Genomic DNA, 15,122 nt, shown 5'->3' on the forward strand with positions numbered 1-15,122 from the left:
AAAAAGGAAACTCTCCTCATAGCTGACTACAATTCCCAAGGCAGTTGGAGAGCGTTTTCAGTAAAGAGCTCAAGGTTTGCAAGTCAGCACTAACTCTTTGTTTAGGGTCAGATGTAGGTTGACGCTGACAAATGAGGATCTGGATTTGGGACAGACCTACACCCTCAGTCTTGGGCACCTTATAGTGGATTACTGCAGCTGTGAACAAACATATTTGATATTGCTACTGTAACTGTCCATAGCTTCTGGGTTCCATTTGCTTCGCTGCAGTCAGAATGATGAAATAAAGATGAAAACACATACTTTAACTCTTGCTTTTGTTTTACATGGCTCTCTCAATGCTAGAGGCATAGTCAAGGTTAGGGGAAAGTTTTTGTAATATAATTTAGCTCTTCTATCATGTTATATCAATAGTCAACTAACCATTATTACAGCATTAAGCAAATATTCAGAATTTTGTTTTTCCACTTCTTTTTTTTCTTTCTTTCTTTTTTTTTTTTTAATAAAAATATTACTAGAAACAGTGGCCATTGAAATAACACTGTTTTTGATTTTATTTTTTTTTTCCCTTCCTCATATGTGTTAATTATATTTACTAGCTTGATGTACAACATTTTAGGGGTATACTTGATTCATGGAATGTTTTGTTTTCTGGTACAAGGGTTGTCTTTTTTTTTTTTTTAACAAATAAAACTCTTTGGCACTGAAGACCTGTGATGTTAGAGTGCTTTCTTTTTTTATCCTGTGCAGCTTGGTGTTTGTATCAGCGGTCGCAGACTTTGTGACCATGTTAGCGCTTCAGTCTCAGCCGTTAAGTCAAGAGAATAATTTATCACTCTGATTCAGATGCAGCGGATTGTTTTTTCCATGTATGTACTGGATACAACTGACTAACAAATACCTGTCTTTGATCCCTGCTGGGTTTGAAGACTGTGTAAAAAAGAACTGGTGTAGCACACGCTTCAAATAGCAGTTGGACGGACAGTAGGTAGAAATACTTTTTATGATGCGAAGTGAAGTGACATTGCACACAAAGCCTGCACATAACAGTACAGTGTTAAAGTAAACAGATCATAAACAGAACTGCCTTCTCCCTGACTTTTACTGCTGGCGAGAGGGAGGGAGGGAGGGACGGACAGAGACAGAGTTCTACTTAGCAGAGTGGCAGAATTACATCCTGAAGTTGGATGAGGTCGTCAGACAAAAAAGGTCGGTGACAAATGTGCCGACCCTCACCGTGCTCCTGAGGATCTGTTCCAATGTCTGTCTCATTTTTGAGTGGCATTTTTACCACAGAAATTGTGGTAATTCTCACAAAAGGCAAACGATAGAGAGAGTACAGTTTATCCTGTCACCTTTAAATCAAAATTAAAAATGAAAACATGATGTCGTTGGCGTGCTTTGGGATATGAATTTCTCTCTTTGGCCAGTAAAGGGCTGTAAAATTAGCCACTGCTTTTGGCCGGGTGCTAAAACTCAAGGAATGCGCAGTACAGCTATTTTAGGACAGGTCCATACTGAGCTCTGTGCTATTACAGACAGTTCACCAATAAAGACCACTGTTATTTTCACACTTCTGTCAATTGTCGAGCACTTTTCAGCATGTGAGGCAGGAGTGCTTTCCAGGGCCCTGGCTGGACTAGAGTACGTAGCATAGATAGAATATCCCTTCAGACCTGCATTCATTTAAAAATGGTGTACTCTGTCAGTGCTACAACTTGAGCAACATACACACAAAAGTTCTTTGAGCAATATCTGACAGCTGGAAGAGGGCAGAGGTGCCTGCTGTTCTGTGTTATAAAAAAAAAAAAAAAAAGAGAGAGAAAAACGGTTTTGCTCTAAAGAGCATGTGTTGGCTGCTTAGTTGAGGTCATACAGTTTCCAGACCTTGTGGGGCTTTTGTCTTTTTGAAATATGCCCAGTCTCGGGGTGAACAGAAAGCACTGTGCACAGGTGAGGAGTTAAGCGTCATATCATACTGCACGACTTCTGAAGCCTCACAGATGCATGGTAACCGTGGCGACTGCTCTGCCACTTCCTCCTGTTTCCGTACCGACAAAGCAGAAGCCTCTTGAAGGTGACTCTGAAGGACTTGTTACACAGAGCGTAGCAGACAGGATTGATGGTGCTGTTGACGTAACAGAGCCAGTATCCTAATTGCCACAGCTTGTCGGGGATGCAGTAGGAGATCGACGCCAGCACCATGATGTTGTACGGCGTCCACGTGATAATGAACGCGAGCAGGATGGCGCTAAGGGTTCGAGCAGCTTTTTTTTCCCTGATGATCATGTTTGCCCCCTGTTTGGCTTTTGACATCTTTCGGAGGCTGAGGTCCAAAGATTTGGAACATTTTTTGAAGGAGGAGCCTCTGCAGGGTGGACTGTCTTTCGGATCTGCTGCTCTAGATGTTGACAAGTGGGTCCCATGACTCCCCTCAAATTTCCCTTCTTGTAGATCTCGTAGCCTGATGACTACGGGATTAGATGCTCCTAAGCCTGAGCCCTTCATACTCTGCTCTTGCTCTTCTTCTGTGGACGTGGACATGGCACCATCATCGTCGTCATCTTCCTCATCGACGTTCCAGCTGCTGGTGCTGCATGCCTCCCTATAGTTCTCGCCTACTATTTGCGACAGCTTGGCTGCTTTTCTATTTACAACCAGTGGAGACAGTTTCTGCCTCTTGGGGAAACATCCAACTGGTCCCTTCCAGCTCTGCTGATGGCCTTTCCCAGCATGCATCTCTCTTGAGGGTGAAGGGCCACTGTTTGAGTATACAGATTGCCTTGTGGATCCATCAGAACTAGCCTCTCCAGTGTTATTAGACCCCATAAATCCAGCAAATCCTTTGGACCTGTTCTCAATCTCCCAGTATATTCTCCAGTACAAGATGATCATGATGCTGACAGGAAGGTAAAATGCCGCAATGGCTGTACCAAACGTTAGCACGGGTTCATTCAGGAAAGGAATAGAACAATTCTGGACCACCTCTTCATCTTCGGATGAACGGCCAACTACGTGAGGCCAAAACAAAATAGCAGGGCCCCAGAGCACAAAGGACACCACCCAGGCCAGAGCTATCATCACAGCGGCTCTCTTGGTTGTCCGCTTGGCTCTGTAAGTTAACGGGCGCGTTACAGAAAAATAGCGGTCAAAACTGATGAGTAAGAGGTTCATTACTGAGGCGTTACTAGCCACATAATCCAGGGCCAGCCACAGATCACAGGCCAACTGGCCAAGCGGCCAGCGATTCAGGATGATGTAAGCTGTGTAGAGATTCATGGACACGATACCCAAGGTCAGGTCCGCCACAGCCAAGCTCAGCAGGAAGTAGTTGCTGACCGTACGCAGCTGTGCGTTGACTCGAAAGGAGATGAACACCAGGAGGTTACCCAGGATGGTGACAAGGGAGAGAGGTCCAGTTACGAGTACAATCAGGACCACCTCCCAAATCTGATGACCCCCGAGTGGATCCATAGTCAGGTTTGTTGCTTGGGAGACACAAGTGTAGTTCATGTTGCTGAGGGGAGACACAGCTGAGAGTGTTTGAGGAGAAGATGTCATTCTTCAGGAGGTTAGCTGGAGAGAGGAATCTCTGATATCAATGACTGCCACCATCTAAGGACCAAAGCAACAAACAGAAAGTGAAAAAGTGAATTGAGAGGGTGGAGAAAAAAAGATTAAAAGTGGATCATAACTGAGTAAACCAAAATTTTTCAGACTCCTTTTCACTCTCAAAAGCCTTTTTTTCCAGGGGACCTTTTAACTAATCCCCTTGAGATACTGTAGTTTCATTTGGGTCAGTTTTAAAATGTGTTATGCTACCATATTCATCAACCAGGGTCTAGCAATAATGGTTACACTATTTTTTTTTTCACAGGATTTCATGCAGTAGTAAGAAATTCTCAAACAGGACATGTGAAATATTGCAATCTCATCCGGGCCTATACCGTCTGGGTTCTGGTTTAGAGGAAGTTCAGATGGATGCCATTTCATGCTCACTTAGGTGCTACCTGAGAAACTCATTAAGTATTGGAAGGCTGTTAGTTTACACACAGTGTTTGATGTACTGTGTCTCTGTTGACATGGGTAACGCAATAGAGATATTTACCAGGCCACATATGCTTTAACATAAGTTGCTTTTTAATAACTCAATGTGTATGAAGGAAATTGATTTTTTCTTTTAGTGACGTACTGTCGGTTATATTACAAAAAGGGGAATTTTCCCTCTATTTGGTTATGTCCCATTGTGGTGTTCAATGTACAACCCCAATTCCAAAAAAATTAGGACAGTAAATAAAATGCAAATAAAAACCGAAAGCAGTCATTTGAAAACTTACTTTGACTTCTGTTCAAAGAAAAACAGTATAAAGACAATGTATTTCATGTTTGACTTAATCAACTTCATTGTTTTTTTGAAGATATAGGCCTTCGTGTATTCTCAAATTCATGCCTGCAAAACGTTTAAAAAAAGTTGGGATAGGGCCAATTTAGGACTAATAACGATGTGATAAATTGAAATTACAAGGTGATGTGAAACAGGTGCTGTTAAACACGTGTGACAATCATGTTATAGTATACAAGGAGCTAGGTTGAGGCTCGCAGATTTGGCAACAGATGCGAATAATCCAGTATTTTGAGAATAACGTTCCCTAAAGACAAATCGGTAGGATTTTGGCCATACATCAGTACGGTCCAGAAGCGCCGCCGACTTCTCTGGGCTCTGCCTCTTCTGAGATAGACAGTAGCACAGTGGAAGCGTGTTTTGAGGTCTGACGAGTCAACTTTTCAAGTAGGTTTGGGGAAAAAAAAACAGCCATCGTGTTCTCCGGGCCAAAGAGGAAAAGGACCATCCAAGCTGTTATCAGTGTTAGGTCCAAAAGCCAGCGTCTCTCATGATCTGGGGGTGTGTCAGTACCCACGGCATTGGTAACTTGCACATCTGTGAAGGCACCATTAATGCAGAAAGATATTTGTAAATTTTGGAGCAACATATGCCGACATCCAGACGTCGTCTTTTTCAGGGATGTCCTTGCATTTTCCAGCAGGACAACGCCAAATCGCATTCTGCCCAGAATAAAAGTGCATGGCTGTGTAAACAGAGTGCAGGTGCTAGACTGGACTGTGTGCAGTCCTGACCCGATTGAGAATGTGTGGCGCATTATGAAGCGCAAAATACTGCAACGAAGACCCCGTACAGTTGCGCAGCTGATGACCTGCAAAATGGAAGAATGGGGGAAAATCCCATTTGCTGAACTTGACCAACCAGTGTCTTCAAGTGCCCAAACGCTTAAGTGTAATAAAAAGAAATGGTGATGTTACACAGTGGTAAACTGTCCCAACTTTTGAAGCATGTTGCTGTCATCAAATTTGGAATGAGCATATTTTCAACAATAAAATTCACGGGGTAAAATATCAATCTTTAGTAGTGTTTTCAATATAGTACAGGGTGAGCAGAATTTACAAATGACTACTTTTTGTTTTTTAATAGCATATTCGATACTATCCCAACTTCTTTGGAACGGGAGTTGTAATTAAATTAATATCTTGGATTGCAATGGACTACCAGCACATTTCTGGCAGCTGGACAAAATGTAGGAGGTAATGTAATTCATGTTTACCTCTTGACCCTAGCAACTCATGTGGATCCTTAGCTACATAAGTGAACCACACAAATCGGGTGGAAAATGGTATTTGGGGACACACAAAGCGCATGCAAGAGATAATCACTGATTTTTAAAAAATGTTTAAAAAAGAAAAAAACAATTAGAATAGCATTGTGTGGTGTAGCAAATGTATCCATTAGCTTTCCCACCTACATTAATAATAATACAAGTTTATTTAGAGCCCAATATCATTGTCTCAAAGGAGATGGCGTTCCAAAGGAATTTGATTAAATATGCATGTGTTCATTCGCTCCTGATCTGCAGTATGCAAACGGGTTATTCGTCTCAGGGGCTGGGTGTGATTCTCGGTCTTCACGCTGTTCCACGCTCATTACAAGTTTCGTCACGTCATCATAAATACCGAATGACTCCAGGAGGGTTAAGCACACTGAGGGCACTGGTCAACTTCTTTCAGAAAGAGATTTCATGATTAAACTGACATATCTATATTTTCCCGAATCTGTCCAATGACAGACACGAGCAAACATTTGAAATAATACAGCCTACTTAAACAAGACAGCGTCACTGTACATTTTACGATGAGGCTGCTCTAAACCAGTCTGACTGCAACACGAGCTCGGTCACGACATTTTATCCCTTAATTAAAAATTTCCTTATTTCATGCTATACTCACACCTTCCACCCACGTCCCATAATACATCTCAAAACGATAATTAAGTTTTGCAATTTCTTTCATGACATGACTAATCTCATAATCTTAGTATACCTGTCATTTATAATGTCTGAAAGTTCAGGACAATACTTTAGGGAAAATCTGAGAGACTGCTTTTACTGACTAGCCAACTAGGCTATACATGGGCCTATGTACAAAGAGGTCTTACAATGTGGCTTGTCTCCGAAGTTTACACTATTGACATATTCCCCTTTACACATCATTCTTTCGGCTTCCATTTGGGACATGCTCTTTTACTTGTCATAAGCGTTACGCATAGTCGCATTTGCGTTTAAAATGCATTTTCTGTGACATTAGCCTTTTTCCCCCCTAAATTTTCGTATACGTTTTAGAATTATCTAATCTATGGGTAACACTTACTTCTTCAGAAATGATCCATAAAACAGCTCAAGCATCTCTTGGAGTCTTTGGAGGTAAAACGTACAGCATAAGACATTACAGCCCATATTTCCTAGTGCCGCTCCACAAATTCGCGGTGAGGAAATATTCGAAATCCGCGATGCATATGCGAATTTAACGAAGTGCGCTTCTGATGGGAGGACGCTCTTACGCATAATCTCCGTCTACCAACGTCCATGCCCATGTGCTTGGAAGTCTCGTAAAAGTTTGATCTAGTTTGATCGCAGAGATGGAGCAGTACTAATGCTTCATCACCGGTCGGGTTGCCTTAAGCGGAGACATGAACTGCCCTCTCCGGGGACTTAGCTGCTCTGTGCGGAGACGAGTAGAACCCGCTGTCAGAACACGTGTAAATAGTGTGTGACTCGCGGCCAACTGTTCAAACTCAAATCGTCTGTGACAACCTGCAGACACCCATCGCTAGGATTTAGACTGGATCGTTTGATAGTCAAAAACATATAATCGGGGGGGACATGATCTGGAAAAAGTTTACTTCTGATTATGCTACCAGATTAAAAAATAATAATTAAAATGCAAACAGTTTCAACCACTTTCGCCTGATCAAGATCTCTGCAATGTGGAATCTAACAATTAAAACTGTTTACAGTTTAACACTTTTTAGCGACAAAAAAGTGGATAATGTGTTTGGAGATAACATACTTTTGTCAGTAAAAGAAACGTTTGAATAATTACACCTGTTTTTAAGTCTAAAGGCGAGGGAACAAACAATGAACATTGTTAAAGTTCGTTTAATCCACAATGAAATTGTGCACGCGGATTTAACAGTCTATGTTGATTATCTGCAGTGAATAACGTTCTCTGAACGCATCAGCTTCCGAACTCTGATCAGTTCATTACTGCTATCTGAGCATACACATGGTTAAATATCCTAACGTGTTAGTTTGTTGTACCGCTGCTTATAATGTAAGCATGGGTAACTTTTACAGGGACGCTATCATGGCTCTGGGCCTTGTCATGCAGCCTTAATGTTTGTTTGGATACAGCTGTACGCGTTTCACACCGGGGGTATCCCAGAAAGCGGGTTTAGTGAAAACTCTGAGTTAGTTACCTCAGAATAAGAAGTAAACTTCCTAATAGAAGAGCCGTATGGCTTCATTCTCCCAGCAAAACAAAGCCATAGGGCTCTTCTATTAGGAGGTTTACTTCTTATTCTGAGGTAACTAATTCTGAGTTTTCACTAAACCTGCTTTCTGAAATACCCCCAGGATAAGCCAGTTACCTCGCTTCATAGTACAGTCCTCTGGAATACCCCCCCTGGTCAGACATTCCCATAGGAGAACTGCACAGTTATACAAACATTAACACTGAGAGAGCAGAATCAAAGGAAGCTCCAATGAGGCTAATGAGAGCTAGATTCACCATAAAATCAGAGGCTGATTGATACCTGCCAAACAGGTGTGTAGCTATATACCTCAGCCAATCAGAGACAAAGTCCACTTGGCCTAATCAAATTCAAGGCCTGTGTTTTGCACCTCTGGTCTAGACCTTAGCTTTGTGCTAGCATCAGTATTGATATTAGATGGGATAATGGTGCAGTTTACCTGAAGGTGTTGGGGTTTTTTTCCTGTTTAATTCTTGTGGACAGAGAAGTGAAAGGGAGAATAAAAACGATGCTTTCATCTCCTTGCAAACTATTCTAATTGTATAAAAGGGGCATACATGGAACTTTGTAAATTTGGCTCTTTGTGTAACTGTCAGATTACTTAATGGTCTGAGAGATATCAGTTTTTGGAGTAAAACCTTCTGTGGTTTGTGTTTGCTGTCTTCAACTCATTTGCACATGCAGCTCTCCCTCATGAGCTGAGTGTTGGGCAGTCACATGAATAGAAACTGCTGTTATTGTTCAAACATTCTTTGATTCTTTTTTGTTTAGAGTGCTGTGGACATACTGCAGGCCTACCAAAGAGAAGAGAGCTGGCTTTACTTTCAACACAGCTCTCAGTTAGACTGATGGCAAGAGGGAAACTATCAAGGGAGGTAGACATCCAGTAAGATGAGATGTATTGTTTTGTTAAACAGTCTCTGTTGAGTGATTTTAATTCTCTGACTTATTTATCCTTTTGAGAGGTTTATTTCCCGTGTGTTAATTAATCTTTCAAAGTACGTACAACTAAAAAACTTTTTGATCAATTGTCATATAAGATACAGTTAAAAATCTCATATTCCATTGGTATTAAATGTTGTTTTTGCATGTTTTTTGTATTATCTCGTGTCTCATTCTTTGCTGGTGTATTAATTACAAAATCAATCTCTTATACAGGGCAATAAAGAGTATTACTGACCAAACAGGAATCAGAACTGCATGAGACGTCCTGCGTTCAAGAGGGCTGTAATGTACATTTTTTTTCATAGCACACTAAACTTGTTATAAACTTCATTAATTTGGAAGTTCTCAATTTCCTAATCTTCCTTTCAGATGATCAGTGAAGCACCCTTGAGTTGATCATAAAAGGGACACAGAGCGAACAGAGAGGGAGTAACAGCCAGGGGAACTCGTGTTCACTTTTAACAAAATGGTGTTTGTACAGGCTGTGCTCCTTTTCAGTCAGTGCTGACACCTGGACTGAAGCTCCTGCCCAGTTAATCAGTAAACATCTCACTCACACTCCGTTCAGTCCAACTTTATTACCGGTCACGGTTTACGCCACTTTTTACGCTACTAGAAAAGAAACGATTACTTCATAACAGTCAGTGACACTTTGTGTTTTCACAGAGCAAATCGCTGATGATATTATAATATACTATGCTCATTAGTGGTCACTGATGGTCAGGCATCTGTGTGGCTGAGGTTGAGGTGACCTTGGTGTGAGCAGGTCAGTCACTGGACAGTTCATAGTGTGGATAGATGCAGTTGCAGGTTTTCCATGTGTTAGACTATGTGTGTTGTAGCCTCACTAAGTATAATCATCTTCCACAAGAGAAAGGGCTTGAAAGTCATTAAGATGGTGTTTAGAATTGCAGAGAAAATAGGAAGTAAATCTTTAAAGTGGAACGTGTATTATGAGGTGAGCACCTGTGTGAAAAGGTAATAACTGTCCATTCTTTTATTCTCTTAATGAATCATTTGCTGAGGAAGTGTGTGTGTGGGTGTGTATAGGTGTGTGTGTTGGCACACACATGTAAATATTCAAATCTCAGTCAGTAAGGATCATTTGCATACAAAGACCAACTTCTAACAGGACTATGTTTCTTACATCCTTGCTTACAGACCTTTTGGTTTCTGACAAGTCATTGTCTTTGAGTTGTACCCCCACTAGGAAATGGCTCATTGTATTATCTTGTAACAGCTGAGATGTTGAATCTGTGGTACATTAACTCTCTGGGAATAACAGTATCCACCACAGGAATTCCCCTAGGCAATGCTGAATTTAGGAACACATGAGAGAGGGAACGGAGAAGCCAGCGAGAAAGAGAGGAAGTAAAGAGCATTCCTCGCATTAACTTGTCTCGTAAAAAGGGGCCACACACCTGAAGGCTAGTGTAAGAATGTGACAGGTCACGCAAGTCCGTGAGTTATGCGACCCTCTCTCTGCAAATCCTAGCTCAGCTTCGGTTTATTGTAGAGTGTTCTCTTATCATCAGCTAATATGGAAGAGGTGGGCTCAACTTAGTCTCATGTGGCCAAACGCTTAGCATACAGTAGCTGTGTCTCTTTTATGGGATTTTTGCTGCGTGGGACATGTCCTTACTAGTTATGTCCTAGGAAGGAGCCAGTTCTACTGGTAGATGTTGTGAAACATCTGGGAACAGTCTACGAAGGAACCACAGATACAGCAAAGTCACAGGAAATTCAAGCATAGCAAATGAGAATTAGGCCTGCCGCTCCCGACTATGTTTCTATCGATTAATCTATCGACTATTTTACCGATGAGTTGTTTGGAGTTGCCAGTTTAAACCTTAGCTTTGAACTTTAATATGTAAACCTTTGTTTACATTTTGTTTTGTGCTGCATTATACAATGACACAGTTTGTTGCTGTCAAAATGAAATGAACTTAAATGATATGATATTCAGGTAGATGTTTTGGAGGAAGATTAATCGTTTAGATTAATTGACTAATCAGTAAAATAGCTGATGAATTAATTGATAAAAAAAATAGTCAGTGGCAGCCCTACAACATCATGCACGCAGCAGTTATGTAGTGATATTGAACAGAAAAACATTTGTTACAATAAATTGAGGTGTTTAAAAAAAAACCCAAAACGATGCATCAGTTTAAAATGTTGATGTTAACACATTTTCAGCATCAACGTCATCGATTACATTGACTAATCACGGCAGCCCTAATGAAAATATACTCATAATTATACTTTCACTTTCAAATTTATTGTGCAAAAGCCCTCTTATGACCAGTTGCATAAAACTAATTTGAAATAAAGTTTTTCCCTTACTAAAGCTATTGTTACAGACAGTACTGAATTGTGTATGTTGATATGTTTTTGTCTGTCAGTTTGCCATGCAAACAATCATCGTTAGCATTGTTAAGAACAGCACAAACAAAAACCCTGCAGACTTTAGTCCTCATATTGCCCTTGACAAGGTACGTGGTTAAGTTACACTTAACACAGTTCCATAGTTCAAAGTTGTAACATAAATCCAAATGTAAGGTCCCCAGAGTTTGAACCAGACTGCAGTTGGTCTTCAAACGAACATCAGCTGTGACTGTAAGTTACTGAGACTTTCTCTTACGCTAGGCTAAGCTACATGCAATAAGAGACTGGCCCACAATGGGTGGCTGTACTGATGAGTCATTTACCACTGTATAAGGACACAAAAGATGATACGTTTGATAACTCGACATTTTCAGGGCACAGTGGGAAAACTATCAAAATACTAAACAGTTGGATGTTAAAGATGCAAACATTCACATTGCCACATCATTTATGTCTTCGCTTATTTTCAGTACAAGGAAAGTTGCAGTGACCACACTGATATTCCTTTCATTGAAACATATTCAGAGACCAATCAATTCAATATAAATCAAAGCCATGTGTTAAGTGGAGAACTCAATGGCAGACAGCAAGACCCATTCAACTGCAGTGTTAAGGTTTCACCTGGCACTGCACTTATGCCTTTCCTGTGTCCCCATAACCTATCTATACCAATACCTCCCAATGGAAACTATATTAAGGCAATGGGAGTGATATGCAGTTAACAATATTATGTCTGATGTGTGTGCAGCCATCAGCTGGGGAAAGAAAGGAAGAGAAAGGAAGAGAAAAGAATAAATGAGTAACACTGGACAGAATTTCACATATGTTAGCAGCTCATGTCATTGATAGAGATACAGCTCTGTTCTTTCATTCAGAACAAAACATTCAGTTGCAGGACACAATCAAACCACTCATCCAGCAACATGTCCTGTTCCTCTCTGTGTCAGTGCATCAGAACTGATGTTTTTTTCAACGCAATCCACTCTTGCAATAAGAAAGCAGAATTGACATTAAGAAGCGAGAGTAAATTGCAGCTGTATAAGGCTGACTGAAATTGTTTTTAATTGGCTGTATGTTTAACATGGATGTGTAGTTAGCTAGCAAAAAAAAAAAGTTAACTAACATTAATTTAATTTCAGCTGCTAAATACTTTAATACTTGAATAGTTAGCTTATATTACTACCAGTGTACCCAGGAAGTTCACAACTCAACACAGCAATGAAAAGCAGAACTATGTTTTGTCCACCACAGGTGACATACTCCTGAAGCAGTGGCAATTCTAGACTTTTTGACTCGGATGGCCCAAGTGGTGCACTGATTCATTCAAGGGTGGCAGTCTCGTCTTCTACCTGGTTTATGACCAGTAATAGACTAGGATTTTTGGGTTGCACCCGGGGTGGCCAATCAAATCTCCAGGGTGGCCCGTGCCCCCCTCTGGCCCTGCCCCTGTGTTGAAGCTAATTACTACAAAAGTATTCTCATTCCTCAATCGTGCCAATGGTTGTGTCACCAGTTGTGAGTGGTGATGTACATGGATGTCATCCTTGCGTATTGCCGTACTGCAGAACAAAACAAGAGACAAGACTGCACAGCACACTCCAGACACTGGAAGATGCAGGTTTGAAGCATAACAGAGATGAAGGTCTACTACAGCAGAAGCAGGTTTAGTACCATGGACACTGTATTCGTACAGGGTTAACAGGCATTTACCCTGATAAAACAGTAAGAGCAGTCACACAAATCCAGCCATTGAAAGATCTTACCTACCTGACAAGAACCCAGGGAGTGATCCACTTACATGGGGTGGTGACTCCAAAACCTTTCAGACACGTTTACAGCTCTGGCCACCTTACACCTTTTTGTGTAGTCTAACACAACATAAATCCTGGGACACAGCATTAGAAGAGGTCTCTGAGCTGGCCAAGCAGCTCGCCACAGAGGTTTTTGTCCGGTCATTCTAAGATGAGGCAGAATCAATCAGCAATGGCCCTTGCGCAAGCAGTTCCAGTCTGGGCAGTCTCCTGTTACAGGAACACAAGAGACAGTTCAGGCCCGTGACTCGAGTGTTCCAGAACACACACTGCTGCCCAGTTATGTCATGTGCAGTTTGCAAAGGGACATTTAGCACCAGCAGCAGCACAGGCGCGAAGGAAGTTCTCCAAGTCCCTCTAGGGCATGAAGGTATTAACCCTGCACACTGACCTAAAACCACTGATTCCCCGGATCAGCAGCAGATGTCTTGAGATGCCAGAAGCTGCTCTGGTGTGTGGTGTCGTATAGTCCAGATGCAGAGTGTGTGGTAAACCGTTCATTCTAAAAATGCTCTTAATACACCTTCAGTCCAGATCATGTCAGTGAGGAGTAAGGTATGGCTGAATTCCGAGTGGATGACATCAGATGGACAGAGAGCTGCAGAGGCTTTGTCGCTCTATGATGACAGCTCTATGATGATGATGTTGAGGTATGCTACAGACATCCTAGCTATTGTCAAAGCTTCGTCGTCTTCAAGAGAACATGTCCCAGTCTTTAAAAGACCAGTGCTGGTGAGAAGATTGTAATGCCAAGGAACATGGGATAGCACCTGCATGGGGTAGAAACAGGGCACTATACAAATGGAGCGGGCGAGCCAGCCAGCAGGAGCATCTGGTGGCCTGGTACAGAGAGGGAACTATAGGAATTATGTTGAGAATGCAGGAAGCCGAACCAACGCAGAAAAGAACTCATGACTACACCGCTGCCAGGATGCCCATGTCAGAGAGTGGCAACAGATTCATGTGAGTTCAACAAACAGCACTATGTCATGGTGATAAACTATTTCTCTCACTGTAGACTGAAATCACCTGCCATTAGGACATGACTGGAGACACACGACTAATCTTGCTAGAAGAACGTCCTTGCAGGACAGGGCTGTTCTAAGGCTCTGCATATCTTCCATCTATCATTGCTCTGAACACACCTGATCAGATTAACATGCTCTTGATTAAATCAGGTGTGCTCAGCTAATCAAAAGTGCCACTGCTGAGTTCAGTCAGGTAGGTAGAGCAGGGAAAGATGGAAAATGTGCAGAGCAGGGGTCCCCCAGGAGCAGGACTGAGAAACTCCTCACAAAAATGGTTCTCTGTTCTCTGGATAAGGATACAAAAAGCTTAAAAAAGACATTGATGTTCATGTTCAGCAGCAAACCCCCTTGTCGCAGTCATATGGGGAGAGCGAGAAAGTCATGCAAACAGCCAAGAACATTCAGAGGAATGAGCCCCCCCTTTTTAAATTTTATTTTATTTATTCTGTTTTGTTTTTTTTTTTTTGCTTTGATGAGCTACATGGCGACAAATGTGAAACAAGCTCAACTCAGACTTTACAGATAGTTCAGGATGACTGATCTCACTGTGGATAAAAAACCTTCAGCCAAAGTGTTCAGATTTTAAAACAAGTATAGCAAGCCAATGAATTGCGGAAAAGTCAAACCACAGCTGTGATTTCAACAACTGTCCAGGAACGTACAAATTCTAGCTTAGGGTTCAAAGGTCACACTAAAGCTGCACAAAGAAAAAATCTGGACAAAGTTAACATGAATTCCAACAGTAGTGTGATACTTAAAGATCTTGTCTTTTCATATGGAAAAGAAACCACTGAGGACCCCTCTCCAACGTCACTGCCACTAGCCAAAAAAAGGGGGTCTAAATGGATTGGGTAATAGGTAGAAATATAAAATCATTTTCAAAGAAAATGTCATAAATGTCATAAATAAACCTTCATGTTTATGTTCATTACAATGGTCAGTTAACGTTTGACGTCAATGCAATGGTTAATGATATTCTGGTAGCTAATCCAACTTTGAGAGGCATTCATTTTAAATGAATCTGCAAAGGCTATGAGACGTGTGTTTGCCTATAGGCAGGATTAGAGTTATTAA

General features: G+C 41.4%; 1 protein-coding gene across 1 annotated transcript; it reads right to left on the reverse strand.

The window, feature by feature from the left end:
• Positions 1–1,968: 1,968 nt before the first annotated feature.
• On the reverse strand, positions 1,969–3,513 carry chrm1b (cholinergic receptor, muscarinic 1b). The gene has a single exon (XM_030782480.1). The coding sequence runs from the start codon at positions 3,511–3,513 to the stop codon at positions 1,969–1,971; it is 1,545 nt and encodes a 514-aa protein (XP_030638340.1).
• Positions 3,514–15,122: the final 11,609 nt, after the last annotated feature.

Source organism: Chanos chanos, chromosome 8, assembly GCF_902362185.1.
Source record: "Chanos chanos chromosome 8, fChaCha1.1, whole genome shotgun sequence".
Taxonomy (NCBI): domain Eukaryota; kingdom Metazoa; phylum Chordata; class Actinopteri; order Gonorynchiformes; family Chanidae; genus Chanos; species Chanos chanos.